The sequence below is a fragment of the Siphateles boraxobius genome, unplaced genomic scaffold, assembly GCF_051911475.1.
Source record: "Siphateles boraxobius isolate OS27281-9 unplaced genomic scaffold, OSU_SipBor_1 22, whole genome shotgun sequence".
Lineage (NCBI taxonomy): Eukaryota > Metazoa > Chordata > Actinopteri > Cypriniformes > Leuciscidae > Siphateles > Siphateles boraxobius.
The window spans coordinates 14,585,771-14,605,898 of NW_027508833.1; the positions used below are offsets into that span (position 1 = coordinate 14,585,771).

The 20,128-nt window shown below is 36.3% G+C and overlaps 2 protein-coding genes across 2 annotated transcripts in view; one reads left to right on the plus strand and one right to left on the minus strand.

Moving 5' to 3' along the window:
* The window catches only part of LOC143746699 (kinesin-like protein KIF6), a 203,184-nt gene extending 201,490 nt beyond the window's left edge, over positions 1-1,694 (minus strand). Inside the window, exon 1 of the mRNA XM_077238694.1 lies at positions 1,521-1,694. Coding sequence (XP_077094809.1) covers positions 1,521-1,580 — 60 coding nt within the window. The 5' untranslated portion in view covers positions 1,581-1,694. The remainder of the gene's footprint in view (positions 1-1,520) is intronic.
* Positions 1,695-5,671: 3,977 nt separating this feature from the next.
* Positions 5,672-20,128, plus strand: part of LOC143746698 (kelch-like protein 29) — a 444,346-nt gene continuing 429,889 nt past the window's right edge. Inside the window, exons 1-2 of the mRNA XM_077238693.1 lie at positions 5,672-5,831; positions 12,103-12,175. The gene's annotated coding sequence lies outside the window, so the exon portion shown is untranslated. The remainder of the gene's footprint in view (positions 5,832-12,102; positions 12,176-20,128) is intronic.

Here is a 20,128-nt window from a genome sequence, read left to right on the forward strand (position 1 = left end):
AAATAAGATGCACATAGGATTGAGAGAGAGAGAGAGAGAGAGAGAGAGAGAGAGAGAGAGAGAGAGAGAGAGAGAGAGAGAGAGAGAGAGAGAGAGAGAGAGAGAGAGAGAGAGAGAGAGAGAGAGAGAGAGAGAGAGAGAGAGAGAGAGAGAGAGAGAGAGAGAGCTGCCTAGTTGATAACTTTCTCACAGTGTGCTGTAGTGAGTTTTGACTTCCTCAGGGTTAATGGCTCAGGTTCAGACACTATTGCCTTCACACTCTAGGGCTAGGCTTTGAAACAAATTTCACGATTTGATTCGATTTCAAATCAATTTGATATTGATTAAAATCAACTGAAAACAGCATAGACAGAAAGATCAATTTACAAATCAGTATTGGTTCTTCAAAATGACAATCGATTAAAATCAAGAAATCGAAATTTTTAACCCAGCCCTATTATTTTTAAAATTTTAATCCTCAATACCTTTCTCATCTCCTTACTAAAAACGCTGCCCTAGCTACTGGGTCTGCATTAACTTTCTGCCGGTGCCTAGTAACTCTCTCTTTGTTTGTGGGCATCTAAAATAAATCAGTAACACATAAAAAAAGACAAAAATACATTAAAACATTATCTCATGTATCTGAAATATAAATAAAATGCTAAAAATGTTATCTAAGTGACACTGTCATTCAGTGTAATGGATGACACTGTGGTGTAACAGACAATTTGCATTACACCGAATGACAAAACATTACCCTGAATGACGAAACTTCTACTTAAGCTAATGTTACATGCTAACAACTAGCCACCTATATCAAATAGTGAACTTGACCAGAAAAGTTAATCATAATTATTCACAACATCTACGTGTTTTTCAAAAACTCTAACAATAAAAGCTTTTTTTGGCATATCACTGAATGACAAATGTTTTTGTTACAAAAGTTACAACTATGAAAAGGTGAAATTATTAAATATTTAAAAGCAATAAACAAGATCTTCAGGGTGCCCTTTGATGATGTCACAGACTGCTTGATTGGTTGGTATTGGTTGTTTATTTAATTTAAAAATTGCTTCCTGATCCTGTTACAGTGAATGACCTCTGACAAACTGCATAATCGGGACAAAAGTCCCCTAGTTATTTCGATACTTAAAGAAAAAACAACAACACATAGTCCTTTTAATATAATAGACAACACTTATGTGAACATGCCAGAAGGAAGCAAATATTTTTTTTTAACATGGTATTTTATACGTTTATTTAAAAATGTAAAAGTAAAATCAAAGTACGGACCATTAAGTTACGCTGAATGACAATTTTACACTTTGGAGCATTATTTTACTCATATTTTGTCATTTTATTTTCACAAAAGTTATTTGAAACATGAAAGTAGACTATTTACTTGCATTTAATATTTTTTATTTTTTGTAGCCTATGTAAAATCCCTTTTGTAAATTTAATTTGATGCCGACGCCAAAATGGTGACGTCTCGTCTTTGACCCAGGTGTCTAATACAAAGTACATAAACACAAAATACTCACCGAGGTGGGTTTCTTCGTCGGTTTCACACGTGCAAAGATTTGAATCGTTTGCTTAACCATTGTTTTATATGATAATTATCAGTCTTTCATTATTATTAATATTAATTATCCAAAGCACCCGTTTAGCTTCACACATTTAATTCACTCCTTTCTTTTTTATACTTCTGTGTGTACAGAGGTTGCTATGCGACCAGTGACGTGGCACGCTCTGGACCATAGACATAATAAATACATAGACGCCCTATTGGCCGCTTTGGAACGTTGCTGCGATACGTCAACGCGTCCGCCATTTTGCGGAGGGCAAGACTGCGCTGTAAACAAATACAAGTAAACGGGTGAGCTGCGGTTTTTCTGGATACAATTTTTTTTTTTTTTTTTACATTTATCAGCCGATTTCAGTTGTTTTTATGTGGTGTACAAAAAGTTTCATCTCCAGTTATTTAAAATCTCGATAGACTTATAAAAAAATTTATTAGGAATTGTCAAAGCTCAGGCTTGTCATGTAGGCTATTTGGCTTTTTATTCTTGGATAAGAATTGTGAAGACCCCCATACTAAGATTTAATTTAATGTTCACATTAAATGAAATAAAGTTTTCTTATTGTCGAAAAAACATTTTCTGTGATTGACCCGATTTTAGAAATAACAAAGATAACGGATGGATCCTTTATGGTATTACATATGATATGGTACAACTACAGTGAAATTCAAATAGTAAATATAAGATAAAGTGAGAAGTAATAGTAAATAGTTTAGTCAATAAAATAAACAAACAGTATACAGCAAATAAAATAGTAATGGATAGTATAGTTATATAATATCATAAGTACAATAAAACAATCATACAAATATTGATAATAGCATATAGTTTATGTATAATACTATAATAATAGCAATATAATAAGAAATATCAATTACAGTATATAGACAGTAAAAATAATAAGTTAGTGACTATGATAGCATAACTATAATAGATTGATAATCGCAAGTGGTATAATATTATAATAACAATAATAATAAGAACAGCAAATACAATGTAATATCAATTGCAGAATAATATAGACAATATGAAAAAAATATGAAACATTATAATATTGATCATTAAACTGACATTAGATTTGTCATTTTATTTTATGTAGGCCTACATACAGTGAAGATAATGTATAAATATGCAAATATAATTTATATATTTTAAAATATTCCTACATAGGCTATATAAAATAAAATGACACAACCCTGTCTCTTTTTTGTTAAATTTCAGTTTTATTGATCAGTAATAGCCATCATAACAGTAAAGTAGCCTAAAAGGTATAAAAAGCTATACAAGACAAGAAATAAAGTAAACGATTCAGTCAAACACACAGCAGGATACAATGTTAAATAGCCTAAATATAAAGTTATGAAACTTATAGCCGAGGGAAGGCTGTTCCAGGCTGGGTACATGAGCGCTGAGCGACCGGTGATCGCCTGTGTCTCACACTCCGAAAACGTCCGATTCAATTTTTAAATAGGTGCTATATTTTTAAATAAACAGATCTGAGCTTTAAACAACTACATTGTCGACTGAAAAACTATTAAGACCACATTTCGTGACACAATAACAGTAGTATTTTTAAATTTTGCGGCCTTTCTCCTCTGAACGTTACTATTACTAATTATATCATGACCAAATACAACCAGAAACAAATGTTCAGTCTTGCTTGTGAAAGGTAATTCCTCGAGACCTGTTTTCAGTTGTTTGGCGATTTGTGCAGCACACGAAAAGTGCATTTTTCTCTATTCCCGGTATGAGAGGTAGGGGAAAGTTGCCCTCCGCAATATGGCGGCGCCGTTGACGTACGCTCCAGTGGCCAATAGGGCGTCTATGTATTTATTATATCTATGCTCTGGACAACGTATGGATTGACGTATCACCTGAGTTGCAAAACATCCTGCAAAATGAATGGATTTAATTTAATCGTCAAGCACTCAAGCTTTTCTAGTATGGAGTTTAATTTACAAACAACTTTTCACCACACCAATAGGTTATCTGGAATAATAAGGACATTATTTTCAATCAAAAAACTATTTTCTTTGAAAAGTGGTTTCAAAATAGGCCTAATATTGTTTTGCCATTTATTTAACTCAGATGCCTTCTTTTTACTTATAAGGAATTCATGTCCAAATATAATATTCCTATACCACCAAGGGAATTTGCAACTGTTTTTGGAGCAATTTCTTCTTCTAAAATATGTATGTTATTTAAACAGCAAAAGTACCACCCCTCTCATCAAACCACTCCATTTTAACAAACAGGGTAAAGAAGTATCGTTTACCCTGCTATACATTATTTAACCAAGTTTAAAAAAGATATTGATGAAAGTTGTAGCTTTTGCAAGCAGAAGCCAGAGACAGCTGTTCATTTATTTTGGCACTGCCCTTATGTGCCCTTATTATTATTATTTTGTTATAAAATGCAGTCTACATGATTTCATTGTTGGAAATGTTGATGATTTTTTTTTACATTACTGTGGAAAGATGTTCTACCAGGTATTATTGGTAACTCCAAAGATAAACAACCCCGCACTAATTTTTTTATTTTGATGGATAAATTTCACATTTATAAATGCAAATTTTCAGGGGAAAAAATATTTAGTCAATATTGCTCTCGAAGAAACAAAACTACAATTTTTACAAGCATACACTCTTTAAAGTATTCCTATAATACTGTTTATACATCCCCCTAGCATTTGAAATGTAGGCTAATGTATTATATTTCTATTCTTTGTTTTGATATTTCTTCAATAATAAAAAGAAAGAAAAAGAAAAAATAATGGATTTAGAAGGGGAAACTGCGAACGGGAGTGAAACAAACAATTATTTAAAAGCCAGCTGGACCAATAAGGACCACATTATTTGAAACCCTTGCACTCTGTGGCTGCGTTAGAAATCTCTATATACACTCACTCACTAATACCTACATTACTCCACTAATATAGTCCACTTGAAGGAGTGAATGAAAAGTGATCGATTTCGGACACTGAGTGAGCCGGAAGGACTGCCGCTTTTGCATAGTTTGTGCTGTTTAATACTGTAATCATTTGAAACTTAGCAAACTGGCAGCTCCAGTAGTAATGAAAATATATATATATATTGAATTCTGTCATGAAAACTAGCATGTATAAACCATAATTAAACAATGCAATAAATAGGCTATAGGCTATACATTGGATGCAGTGCAAGTTCCTTTGTATAAAAGCATCTGCTACATGCAAATTCAAATATAGGCTACTAATTGCTGCTCAAATACGTGTCAGTTTGACAAATTTATTGTCAACCCAATAAATGCCAGTTTAAATGCTGTTGATATAAGAAACTGTTGCCACTGTCATTTAGTGTACAATCAACAAACAAAAAGTGAAAGAGATATGTTTCAATAAAACAGTCACTGGTTTCAGTTCTTAAAGTTCTTCAGTTCTTATAAAGCCCATGGCAACGTGAACCTGGAAAAAAGTTATCCTACATTTGCACAGGACTTCAAGAATAATATAAGGAGTATAATAATACAAAAATCAGCTTTTAAATGCTGATAACATAAATGTATAAATATGTTTTAAATAAATAATTATATTATATAATTATATATATAGGCTATATATATATATATATATATATATATATATATATATATATTATATATATATTATATAGTATATATAATATATTATATAATACAAGCAAAAAATAAACGTGTAAACGTGTAAAACTTGACATGTGTAAATTTTTGTATGAACATAAAAAAATCAACAACGAGACAAAATGAAGAGTTTCACAGACATTTGTTGACAACAGAAGTGGAATGATTAAAAATGATTACTGCATATATTTATAAATATATACACTTTAATTACTCATAATGAGTGCATTTAATGTATTACCTTTATAGTTTACTAAGCATTGCCTATAACTGTTTAGTTTTTTTTTTACAATAAATTAATGGGCATGCATTACAAACTGAACTTTCATCTTTGCTGTTGTAACTGGATGCACCTGCACCTTTTCTTTCTCTCGACAGGTGGCGCTGTGTGTTTAGTAATTATAGCGTTAAAGGGGAGTAGCAGAGACGTTAGACACACACACACACACACATGCACGCTCGCGTACCAAAGGCCGTCGGTGCGCGCGTACTCTCAAAACAAGCGCTGAATAACCCAGCATCATCATCCCTCCTCATCATCACATTCCCATCAACGTCTGCACGAGCTGCATCACTGACAGCAGCGTGAGGAATTCTGTGATACAATGAAACAAACGCGCGCAGATTCATCCTAAGGTAAGACAGCTGGAGTTCAGAAGATCATCATATTGGCTTTACAAACTACTGCTACTGGAATTAACAAGCGATACATGAGTGTGATTTCTGCATGTGTGTGTTTCATGAAGAGAAACTAATGTAACGCCAGCAAAGGCTGCTTTATTTCCCTATGAAGTCGCTATATAATCTATATACAGTTGCTCATAACGCTGCTTCTGCCCTCCTCATTTTAAAGAAAAGAGTCACTGGAGACGCCAGTTTTCACTTTTCTGAACAGTTACAGGTGTGGAACCATTGAAACAGCATTAATAATTGTTTCTTTCAATATTAGATTCTGACTTGCTGTGTTTTTATGTTAATGCATGAGTTACTGCTGATTACATGACAGTCATTGTCATCGTTTGCACGTTAATATTAAGGTTTTAATGTGACATGGAATCTAAATTATTTATTTAAACAGTTTAGTCACTAGCTGATGGTTTTGATATTTTGCAATATCATTGAGTTGATGGATTTATGTTACAGTTTTTCTGAATTGCTAAAACACATTTCTCGAAACCATCACCAACTTTCTCAAAACCTTAAAAACAAAACCATATCTTCAAACGTTCAGAGAACATCTGACTCGTCTAGCAAAATTAAACAATCGCCTCAACCATTCTATCTGTGCTCAAAATCAAGTAATGCTTTCAGATAATGCACAGCGATTAAATATTATAAACACTACAGATCATTCATTTGACACTTCATAAAAAATGGAGAACACAGAATCCAAAAACACGATGTTACAGAAATAAAATGTTGCAACAAAGTAAACAAATTTTGCAATTACGTAAAAACAAGTATAGTAAAACTTACAATAGTATATACTGCAGGTATAGTATTGTACTGACTATTGAATAGGAGGCCCATTGAATGTCTGTATATTCAGCACTTGCTACTGTAAAAATACAGTAACCAAACTGCAAAAGCCAAAATCGTCAAAAAAGGCTAAATGAAAAGCATGTTACAATACACTCACAAGAGTTGTGAAACTGAAAAATCAAGGTCAATGAGAGATTATTCTGCCTCAGCATCATCTCTTCATGTTGGGTCCAGCCGAGGGCTTTGTCCACATCACTGGCAATGTCATCTCTGCAGGCAAAGGGAAAAACCTTCTAGTGTCCCAGATCCAGCCTTGACAACATGCTCCACAACACGCTCTTCCTCGTCCTCATCATCTTCCTCCTCGTCCACCACTTCTAACTCATACTCTTCCTTCTCTCCCTCTTGTATTGTTTCCATCCATTGTTGGTATCAACAATCAGTCAATTTTGGCACTCTGAACTGACTTGTATTATTAAAGTTGGTTTGACCACATCATTAGAAATATTTGATATTTGCAAACAGTGTCAACTGCCTTGTTAATAGTTTTACAGAAAGAGTGATTTATTCGACACATTGGTTTAGGCTATTGATAATTTGGTTCAGAGGAAGGGATTAAGTGTTTTAACAATTCAGAAAAACTGTAATTGAGATTATAATGTGTTTACAAATGCATTTTTTTCTTATTTACTTGTTGAAGTTTTTTATTTGACTTCAAAAAATACCTTAGATGAGCAGGTAGATCTTATAGATATTATATGCAAAGTTAATAATAAACGTGATATAAATATCCATGCTTAACATTATAGGCTATTATAGCCCCTATAAACCAAAGTGCTTCATATGAAGTACAAAACACAGACGACCGTAGTACAATATTTAAAGCAAATTTAAATAAAAATATAATGTGTAAATACAACTTAAAATGTTATGAAATATAATACAATTTCACCTTAAAGCGCACATATAGATTTATTTCTTCAGTGTGTTTAAGTCGTGATCTGTGTTGATTTGAGGAGGATGGAGTCTTTTCTTCACTCACTTTCTGTTTCGGATTTAGTTTACATTTACATTTATTAATTTAGCTGACACTTTTATCCAAAGCGACTTACAATTGCTATATATCAGAGGTCGCACGCCTCTGGAGCAACTAGGGGTTAAGTGTCTTGCTCAGGGACACATTGGTGTCTCACAGTGGATTCGAACCCGGGTCTCTCACACCACAGACATGTGTCTTATCCACTGCGCCATCAACACCCCTATTGGTTTATTTGTATAGATATACAAACCTCTGGAAAAATGACATCTGCTGATTCTAAGAGAGTGAATATTGAGTTCTTTCCTGGTGTGTTCCATGCTTATCAAAGTCTTTGAATGAAGTCTTTAAATGATGAGTGACAGTTTGGGCTGTTTGGCATTGAATTGTAGATGCATGTAATGCAGTGTCATCGATTTGATACTTTAATAATTTAACAAATAGCCCTATACATTTTTCTTTTTACTTGTCAAAGTCTTTGATTGACGTCTTTAAAAGATGAGTTTCAGGTTGGGCAGCTTGGCATTGAATTATAGATGTATGTGATGCATGTCAATCATTTTTGGTGTTTTTAAATGTGTTGATTTGAAGATTTGAAGGCTTTCTTTCCTCGCAAGCAATCAAAACAATATAATTGTGTGTAGCAGTACTTATCGGATTCATTATGTGGAAATCTATTAGTTGATTTGTCCAGGTGATAAGCTCTGATTTACCTGGTTAGTTAATGTCTGTCAGGTGCTGTGATGAAAATTGATGCTGTAGACAGTTCAGTTCAGCAGTGAGTGTTTGACTGAGTTCAGATGGTGATTGACAGACCTTTGTGGTCGCCAGGTCGTTCAGGTCCGTTTATGTCCTAGATTATTTAAACATAAAAGTAGTAAAAAAAATACTTTATGCTCCATTACTAATTGCCTCTTAAGGAATTAAACGCTTGTTCATCTAACTCTGTCAATCATGTCACTTAACTCCTGATATTTAGAGTCAAAAGCCCAATTACACAGATGAGTTTGGCTTTTTTGACAAAACATTAGCAGCATAATGTATTCAAGAGCAAATGTACATATTCCACAATGAGCTTATTTATTTAGACGTTTGAACAATCACTTAGATGGTTAAAAATGCTGCCAGACCATCAGCTATATTGCAACTACACAGGCAAGCAGAAGAATTGGAAAAATTAAATTGAGATCTGTCTTGGAAAGGACATTAATTGAGCATGTCTACATGTTGATCCAGCCCAGATTTCACACCGAAAACAGACCAGAACTTCTGCACATGAATGAGCCACTTCACACTTATCTGAAGCAGTCTGTGTTTGAACTGAGTGTCACGAAAACCACACGGGAAGCAGATAATCCATGAGCAGTAGTTTCTTTAATTAAAGGGCAATCCAAACTCGTTGGCAACATGCAAGGGTCAATCCAAATTAAGCCGTCAAGTCAATAAACAAAACAGGAACTAGAACCAACACAGACCTGAAGTGGTGTGACACAAACTAAGGAATCCATAACAAATACTGAAACAGACAGGGTATTTATACACACACACAATCTAACAAGACTAACACAGAACAGCTGGGAACAATGATTACGGGGAACAGCTGAGTGCAATGAACTGATGAGTGACAGTGACAGACAGAATGCTGGGAATTAAAGTCAAATGTGAAGGACACCGTGACAACGAGGACCTCTAGTGATAGACAAGGGAACACAACCAGACGCTGTGACACTGAGTTCAGATGAGACGAGATAATCTAACAAAACCATAAATAAATAAATAAATAAATAAATGTAAAAAATATATAAAATAAATAATATTTACAGTAATGAGAAATGAGATCTAGTGTTGTTTTTAATTCAATCAGTTTGACATTGACGAGCGCTGTTAGACCACTGAGGCAGACCAGACTAAAAATGTAACTTTTAAACCATTTTTCATCCTAACAACATACAGTGTAATGGAGTGCAGCAGGGCAGTGCAATAATTTCAAATATTTAGAGGGGACAAAGCTCATTTTTTTTCAAACTCTACTGTCAGGTGTGGGGATGGAGAAAGGAGTGAGGACTTAGTTGCAGAGTTGATGGGCTTTATTTTAATAATTAAATAAAACAAAATACAAACATTCTACAAAATTCATCTTCTGATATTTTTTTTTAATGGTGGTTGGCAAACTACTTTTTAATGTGCATTACTGCCACCAGCACAAGGAGAATAAATAGGGAGCAAACAAGGCTGGTAACAAGGGAGGACAAGGAGGGCAAATTAACCAATAATCAGGTAACAAGATGGGAGTCTACACAATCGACAGGAGAGCACATGGCACAAGGAAACACATGAAAAGCCATGTGCTCACACCAAACATGACAAAAAACACAAGCACATGGCCAGTAAAACAAATCACAAGCAAAGTGCTCACACAAAATGAGACATGAAGAACAATGAGAACACTCATAAGCCACGTGTTCACACAGAACATGACATGAAAGCACACAGCTAGTGTAAAACACAAGCTGTGTGCTACACAGCACAAGACAAAACATGACATGAAAGCATGCGGCCGATGTAAACACGAACTGCGTGATACACAAAACACATGTGAACAGAGCAAACACGAAACCGGACGTTCACACGACAAGACAAAACGTTATGCATGAGAACGAGCGTAAGCTCATCCTGTGCGCTCACAACAGAAAACAAACACGCGGAGAATGAATGTCCAAATTCCGACACAAAACCAAAACCAAACTAGACAGATGTGCCGTGATCCAAACACCAAGCACATGTAACAAAGGCACCTGACATCGACGGAGGAAACGTGGGAATTAGGTTAAACTGTGAAATGTATGATTAAAATTGGCTAGCAATTTCACCAAGCAAATACCAAGAAATAGGTTACAGCAGTTTGTCTTTCGAGTACACAAAATCCGCGATGGGACTGAGCTCGAATAGCTTCCGCATCAGCAACTTTTTATTGTACAAAATCGCTGTCAATCAAAAGGAGATGCATTCTTTCGACAGACCCTCCAATCATCACGCAGAAGCCCAGCGTCCAACCCAGGACATAATAGCAACATTTATCCAATGACCGTCAAGTTTCGAAGCACTGAAAAAATCTGTTCAAAGCAGCCCCATTGAAGTCAATGGACGCTCGGCTTCAACAGGGAAATCCACTGTGATGCTCCGGGAATGAATGAGAAGGAAATCGAGTCAGCCGACCTGCTATATCTAGCTGATTTTGAACCAACTCGTCTTTGAGATGAACGTGTTCTGACGCATTTTTAGTCAATAAAATGTTAACACAATAGTACACATTTGACCATTAATTTTTTGACATTATAGGGGAAGCCTAGCTTCCCTTGCAGTCTTAAAAAAATCGCCACTGCTGAACACGTTGAACCTTGAAGCAGATGGGCTACAGCAGCAGAAGACACACCGGTGCCACTCCTGTCAGCTGAGAACAGCAAACTGAGGCCACAATTCACATGGGCTCACCAAAATTGAACAATAGAAGATTGGTTCCATTGGTGGTGGAATGGTGTTGGCACACTTTTGGCCCCTTAGTTTCAATTGAGCAACGTTTAAATGCCACAGCCTACCTGCGTATTGATGACTACTTCCAGCAGGAGAACACACCATGTCACAAAGCTCAAATCTTCTCAAACTGGTTTCTATACTCAAATGGCCTCCACATTCAAAGATCTCAATCCAATAGAGTATCTTACGAATGTGGTGGAACGGGAGATTCGCTTCATGGATGTGCAGCAGACAAATCTGCAGCAACTGCGTGATGCTGTCATGTCAATATGGACCAACATCTCTGAGGAATGTTTCCAGCACCTTGTAGAATCTATGCCACAAAAAAATGAAGCCAGTTCTAAAGGCAAAAGAGGGTCCAGCACGGTACTAGCAAGGTGTATTACACCTTGCAAAATGTATTAAAGTATACATTTTGTTAGTATTGTTGTATATATTGCTAAAACTGTTCATATTTTATAATGGTTTTGATTAATACCTTAAGTTTTTTTTGCTTCACAGTAATTGAAATTTGGGGCTTAATGTAGGTGTAATATAATTTCAAATGATTTGTATTTTGTTTTGTGGTAAATTATAGCACAAATGTTTCTTTCTGAAATTCTATTCAAGATTGTTTCTTTCATTAATATTCCATGTGTTTATTCACTATATTAATATGTTTTAATAAAATTTGATGCTGCTTTTCTGCAAATGACTAGAGAGCTGACTTATTGTTGTAGAGGTCGTTAAAAACAGGTTCATGGTGACGTGACTTTAAAAACCATCTTTAAGTGTCCTTGTGTCCTCTGAGAAACCCTCTCTAAAATCATCTGATAATTACTTATTTATGATGGACGTTTCTCATTTCTTTTACAGGTGCTGTGTGATTTAGAGGAGAAAAGGGGTTCAACTTTCCTATATGATGTGCATCGACCAGAGACGCTGTTTGGTGAGTAATTTTGAAATTCAGCAAGTTTCATTCTGTATCAGTGCTGAAGCAGATTTCTTGTTGAAGATTTCTGATTATGAATCAAACAGAGAGAGTAGTTGAATTAGTTTATTTTATGCGCAGAGGATATCCACACAGCTTAAGTTGTATTAAACTGGAACATTCCTTTAATTAGTCATTTGTGGTTTTGTGCTCTTTATGAAGATGATGGATGTATTTCTTTGAGGATGGATTGTGTGTGATGGTGTTGAGGCTGAGATCTCACACTGGAATCCCTGCTGTGTGACGATCTCAGAGGAGACAACTTAATTGGCGTATGTCAGGGTGTATAGACAGAGATTACAGGAAAAACTCAGATGTGGGTGCTGTGGAAAAGCGTGAGAGCTGCACTTTCACCAGTGTATCGTAATCTGAAAATTAGTTTGTCGCAACAATATTAATGCCTGTTTATCATGGTGTTAGTAATATTATATATTGTAGTACTGGTCTTGATATTGTAATTTTTTCTATAGAATCAGTTGTTATACATTAAATAACCACATGATAACATCGTTCATCAATAACATGATTTATATAATCCAGAGGATGTGCACTTTGATGATGAAAAATTGGGTAATCTTCTCATTTGCAACCCTGGCTTATTGGAAATATGTGCATGTGATAACATTTCTGCACAATGATATGACAGTGCCTTGTTCATTACGTTTCACAATACTATCAAAGCAAAATGTTTCATTGAGTTGCGCTAAAAGCGCATTCAATTTTAAATGAAAGAGATGAATGTGAATCTTGCAACACTTTATTATGTTGATTTGTTGTTTGTATTGAGGCAGTTTGGAAATTAAATGTCTGTTGAGTGGGTAATTCATTTAAAATTACGTACCACCTAGGGGTGGCACGGTTCACAAAACCCGTGGTTCGGTTCGTATCACGGTTTTAGAGTCACGGTTTCAGTTCTGTACGGTTCTTGTTGTTATTTTTTCTTTTAATCTTTAACACTCCAGAAATGTACTTCACCATATGATATAGGCTATACTGTAGCTTAATTATCCACAATTTAGGATACACAATTTTTAGTATTTAAAAAAAATTATATCATGTAATCATGCACAAAATTGACTTGAATTTGACTTGAATTTGACTTGACTTTAAGCACATTATTGAGATCATCTCTGAGGAAAGCTAGGTGACATTTTGATACAGCAAGAGAGAAGACATTGATGAAATGCTTTTGTTTATTTGGCAAAAAAGGAGAATGTGTATAACTATCTCTACAGGGACTTATGTGCATTTTTAGCACACAAAGATTAAAATTAACTTGCATTTATCAAACTGTTAACTTCAGTGTAGCTCTTACAAAATGTTTATCTTTTAAAAGAAAAAGAGAAGAACTCTTAAAGCACTATCTTTTAAATAAGTCAAAATATGTTACACATAATTGCCAATAATGAGGCTATAACAATAGCAAAGCCCATAACCATAAAGTGAAACACAAGTTCAACCTCAACACAAAAACAGTATCAACAATGATACATTTTTTTTTACTTGAAATTAAAGTGCAGTATTTGGAAACATATGACTGGAGTTTGTATCTAAACTTAGTGTCACTGTATATATTTAAATATCATAGGTAACATGAATTCCAAAATGTTCCCACACACCGGACTTAGCCATACGACGCTGGCGCATCCTCCAACTCCGGTTAGCCTTCCTTATCTCTCCAGCTTGCCATTTATATACGTGACGAGACCTGCAGCACTCAATACTCCACTTTGACTGTATATAGGCTTGTTCGACTTGAACCGGGGCTGCACAGACCGATCGGTTTATGACATCAAAGTACCGCGAGAGTGATTGAAAAGCATACGGAGCCGTTGCTCTCGCGGTACTTTGATGTTATTCATCGATCGGTCTGTGCAGTGCCGGTTCAAGTCGAACAAGCCTAATATGTATGTCTAATGTCCACACATCTCTTATTTTGCGCGAAAAGTAAACACACTGTCTGAGATCACAGGCACGAGGTTACATTGCGCATGCGTCGAACCGTGCGACGCAAACACGCACTAAACCGAGACAAGCGAACCGAACGGTTCGGATGTTTTCTCATGTACCGTGCCAACCCTAGTACCACCTACACGAAACCAGACCCTAAACCTAACCGATAATGTTAAAAAAAACAAATGTTAGATAAAAATGCATTTCCTGAAGCAACCATGCCATTTTACCAGTACCAGGTGAGCTACCAAACACCTGGTACTACACCAGAAAAGCCAAATATAAGGAGCTGGTTATGTGATGCAAACAAATCATCCACTATGATAAAAAGGTGTTTTTTGTGTGTAAGTCTTAAGTCTCATAAGTCTTCATAATCTACCCCTGTAATCATGCAAGTTGTGTGAAAAGGCAAAAAAGGTTGTTGGTTACGATTTACGAAAGTGCAAAACAGCATTGCAAAAGGTCAATTTTTTTCAGGCAACACATTTCTCTCTGTAACAAAGTGTATGGTAAGCAAAGGTGGCCTACGTTTTGGAGCAGCACCTGGGTTTTGCAGATGCTGTATTTGGCTGCTTATAATTTTCCCCATTAATTCTCTGTTGCCTAACAATTCTTTGTGAGAATAAATCCAGAAGATACAACATAACACAAAAAGTCATACGAAAATTATGAACATGCACTGTCCCAGCATTGGCAGACTGTGCATTTTTAAGTGTTATATATTCAATGTTTAAAATAAAGAATTGTATGTTTTGTAATACTTCTGTCTGTTTGAATTCAATGTCATTAGTACTTATTTAGGATAGCATTCTAGAATAAATTAATGAATTACAGTAGTGTACTGATAACCTGTTGTTTTACAGTAATTGCACTGTATTACATAATTACAGTACCATGAAGTTACTGTCAATTCACCTTTATTCATATTGTGCTTTATACAAAACAGATTGTTTCAAAGCAGCTTCAGTGGAGAAACCGGGCTCAGTCGGGGGCCCAGTTCTCCTCTGGCGAAAAAATTAACATGATTTAATGGGATTATGATTAAGGCTGCATCACAAATCAGAAATCAGATTGTGGATTGGTAGTATTCAAATACACTCACCTAAAGGATTATTAGGAGCACCTGTTCAATTTCTCATTAATGCAATTATCTAATCAACCAATCACATGGCAGTTGCTTCAATGCATTTAGGGGTGTGGTCCTGGTCAAGACAATTTCCTGAACTCCAAACTGAATGTCAGAATGGGAAAGAAAGGTGATTTAAGCAATTTTGAGCGTGGCATGGTTGTTGGTGCCAGATGGGCCGGTCTATTTCAAAATCTGCTCAGTTACTGGGATTTTCACGCACAACCATTTCTAGGGTTTACAAAGAATGGTGTGAAAAGGGAAAAACATCCAGTATGCGGCAGTCCTGTGGAATGCCTTGTTGATGCTAGAGGTCTGAGGAGAATGGGCCGGCTGATTCAAGCTGATAGAAGAGCAACTTTGACTGAAATAACCACTCGTTACAACCGAGGTATGCAGCAAAGCATTTGTGAAGCCACAACACGCACAACCTTGAGGCGGATGGGCTACAACAGCAGAAGACCCCACCGGGTACCCCTCATCTCCACTACAAATAGGAAAAAGAGGCTACAATTTGCAAGAGCTCACCAAAATTGGACAGTTGAAGACTGGAAAAATGTTGGCTGGTCTGATGAGTCTCGATTTCTGTTGAGACATTCAGATGGTAGAGTCAGAATTTGGCGTAAACGGAATGAGAACATGGATCCATCATGCCTTGCACCAATGTGCAGGCTGGTGGTCGTGGTGTAATGGTGTGGGGGATGTTTTCTTGGCACACTTTAGGCCCCTTAGTGCCAATTGGGCATCGTTTAAATGCCACGACCTACCTGAGCATTGTTTCTGACCTTGTCCATCCCTTTATGGCCACCATGTACCCTTCCTCTGATGGCTACTTCCAGCAGGATAATGCACCATGTCACAAAGCTCGAATCATTTCAAATTGGTTTCTTGAACATGACAATTAGTTCACTGTACTAAAATGGCCCCCATAGGCACCAAATCTCAACCCAATAGAGCATCTTTGGGATGTGGTGGAACGGGAGCTTCGTGCCCTGGATGTGGATCCCTCAAATCTCCTTCAACTGCAAGATGCTATCATATCAATATGGGCCAACATTTCTAAAGAATGCTTCCAGCACCTTGTTAAATCAATGCCATGTAGAATTAAGGCAGTTCTGAAGGCGAAAGGGGGTCAAACACAGTATTAGTATGGTGTTCCTAATAATCCTTTAGGTGAGTGTATTTCATCCAGTTTATTTTTGCTTGAAGATAGGATTCATCATGCCAGTGTGAAGCTGAAGCTGGTTTTAGGTTTATGCGGGAACTTGTATTGTTCTTGTGTTCTTTGCTGAGGATCTGTGCCGATGGGTGTCATGTCATGTTGATGAGGCTTTCACAGCGGATAGTCTAGTTGACAGGATCTCTGCTGACATTCAGGGCTGTGTTGTGGTTGTGTCTAGGTGCAGGTCCACCATCTGATCTGGATATGCACCAGCTACGGCTGACTACGTTAAACCTCTGGATAAATAGAGAGACTAATATTAGCGTAGATGCCATTCTTCTTATGATGTGTTATGTGTACGCAAGGTTAAAGAAATGTGTTTTTAGTCTAGATTTAAAATGAAAGAGTGTGTCTGCTTCCCGAACAAGGCCTGGAAGACTGTTCCAGAGTTTTGGTGCTAAATAGGAAAAGGATCTACCGCCTACAGTTGATTTTGATATTCTAGGTATTATCAATCAGAATTTTGAGATCACAATAGAAGGACTATAATGCGTTTAGAGCTCAATCAACTACTGAGGAGCTAAACGATTTACTGCTTTGTAAGAATTTAGCAAGCTTTAAAAATGTATGTGATGTTTAATAGGGAGGAAGCATGCGTTATGTATTGGGCATTGTTAAGAGAACCAGGCTAATATGGTCAAACTTCCTGGTTCTAGTAAGAACTCTAGCTGCTGCGTTTTGGACCAGCTGTAGTTTGTTTAAGCATGCAGGGCAACCACCCAGTAGAGCATTACAATAATCTAGCCTTGAGGTCATGAACTAACTTTTCTGCATTTGTCATTGACAGCATATGGCGTAAAACTGAAATACGGTTATGGTACTGTCAATCTTAATTACAGTAACTTACTGGCAAATTGTTGCTGTAAAAACCTTCTGAAATGTCTTAACAATGTAAGGTGGTTCCCTTTCAAGGGGTACTCGCACTGCCGTGAAGCACGTATGAAGTCAGTCCAATGGCATGACGGAACGTCAGAGTGAAGCGTATAACGTTATAATAAGGCGTAGGGCTGTGCAATATAGCTAAAATATTTATCACAATATAATGTTTTATATCGTTCGGTATGAATAATTATTTACATTTTTTATAACCATTTTTTTTCGAAGACAAGTAGAAAAGTTTGAATTGAGTTTTTTATTTATTTATCCACACTATTAAGGCAAAAACAAATTTTATTAGTTTTAGTAGTCAAAAACTAAATACAATTTAAACAAACATATCTTCTTTATGTCTTATATTAAAGGTACAATTTGTAAGAATTTTGTAATAAAATTGTCACAGTGTTGGTTTGTGTTTTCCCCGGGTGTCCACTAGAGGTCTCTTTCCCTTACTGTCACCATTCATTCTGGAACTGCATTTCCCACGATCCTTTGTCTGTTCTCATCACTCATCATTGCACGCAGCTGTTTTCCATTACATTGTTTAGTTCTGTGTATAAATACCCTGTCTGTTTCAGTCCATGTCACGGAGTCGTTGTTTTATGTCCCCACACTTCTGAGGTTTGTTTCTGCTCGTTTTTGTTGTTTTGTTCTTGGATTGCTTATACGGTGTTTGACCCTTGCCTGGACTGGATTACGTGTACGGATTACTCAATAAATATACTGCTACTGGATCTACTGTTTCCCTGTGTGTGCGTCGTGACAAAAATAGCCAAAAATCACTTGCACAGTATGAAATATTTCTTGCAGTTGTGTACTTATAATATCCCAAAAGTCTCCAAAGATTTTTTATTTCAGAGAAATTACAATTTTAAATAAGTGGCCGTCCCGGAAAAAATGTCGCCTGTCAATGACGCAATATCCACGCTATCCTCGGTTTCCGCTCATACTGCCATAACCATGAAATAACCATGGCGACAGACGTGGACAACTGTGTAGTGCGTAACGTTTAGCGTCACGCTGTTCTTGTTTCGTTCAAACATTATAGACCATGACAAGCAGACTTTGGGACAAAAAAGGAGAACTAAAATGAGGATCAATATCGGCGTGGCTATTTTGAGATGCTGAGAGCTTCACGCCCGCGACTAATTTGGACTTGACAGAGCTTCACGAGTCACGACTTGACAGCGACACCGCTCTTGCACATACTTTATTAGACAGGTGAGCAAATGTACATAAAACAAATCAATTTTATATAGCTCAACATGATGAAATGTTAGAATATGATCATTATGTTATTCTAATGTTGATCTAGCTTACTGCTAGTTTTATATAGCAAACGAACTAACACATAGAATAACATTATAACTTTCAATAGGGACTACATGACATTCCTCCAGGGTTGCTGACATCAGTAACCCCAATAAACCCTCCTCAGAGAATACGAAATAAGGGGGGCGAGGCCATTTTGATACAGTGGTATCACGTTTCGGTTCGATACAATACAGCAAAAAGAAAAATGCCAGAGAAATTTCCTATTTATTAAAAGAAAAAATATTTTTTAGTTTTCCTACATCTTGAAACTTTTAGTTTTATAAATGGGGGTAATCTTTGAAGGATGAACAAATAATGTTTTGGTAATCACATTAAAAATAACATTTAAATATGATAATATTAGAGTTTTGAAGTGCTGGAAAAAGATGTATGATGTACTTGAAAGCATTTTACTATTTCTGCCAAACTTCCATGGTTAGTGTTACTACATTAAGTGTTACTACAATGTAGTATTACTACATTAAATCCATGGTGAATGTTGCTGATCTGTGGACTTAAAACCTATAACTAGTTCATTCATTGAACAATGTTTCTCCTGGTTTCAACGTCAGCGCTGTTTGATCCGTTAATAACGGAGAAATTGTAATGCTTCTCACTAGATCTCGCAGCGATGTTATTACTTCAGTGGCAAATTCAAAATTGATCAAGATCGGTTCGCGCTGCACTGATGTTGATGGTCCGAACTGATAAACGATCCGTGAAGCACAAAATAATGAGTAGCGCAGTTTCGTTCTACTTTCATTACGTTTGCCATTTGATGTTGCGTGACCTTGTGATGGTGGATGTTGGTCAGCAGGAAAAATTGTCAAACGAATCGTTCGGTTCGTTCGAATGCGTACCAAATACCGAACCGAAAGCCTCGTACCGAACGGTTCAATAGGAATACATGTATCGTTACACCCCTAGTAAGTATGATTTATTTTTCGCCAATATGTTTTCCTGTAATAGTTCGTATTGTTAATTGTACGTTGTAGCAAGGAAGTAAACAAATGACAACGCTGTTTGGCTCTGCAAACCAGCTTTATCCGAAACGTTATCCGAACGTTATCCGAAAAAAACCTAATGTTACAAACTGTTTTTAAATCTCAACAGCGAACTTGGAATTATTAAGTAAATTATTCTTTGATAAGAGCTTTTATGTATTGTTTATTGCTTGTTTATCTACAGGCATGCTACACATGGTTCTGTGTTTGATTTGGCTACTGCAGTAAAGCCAATGGAAGACGTGCACTAGTCGGTTAGCGAATCACAACACACTGGGCCAGCTAACCAATCTGAGCCCATTGCGTAGTTTTGAGGGACTGGCTTCATAGAACCCGGAAACCATCAGACCGTTTTAACAAGGAGGGACAGAGCAGTGTAGAATAAAGTTAAAATATATATGAAAAATAATGCACTT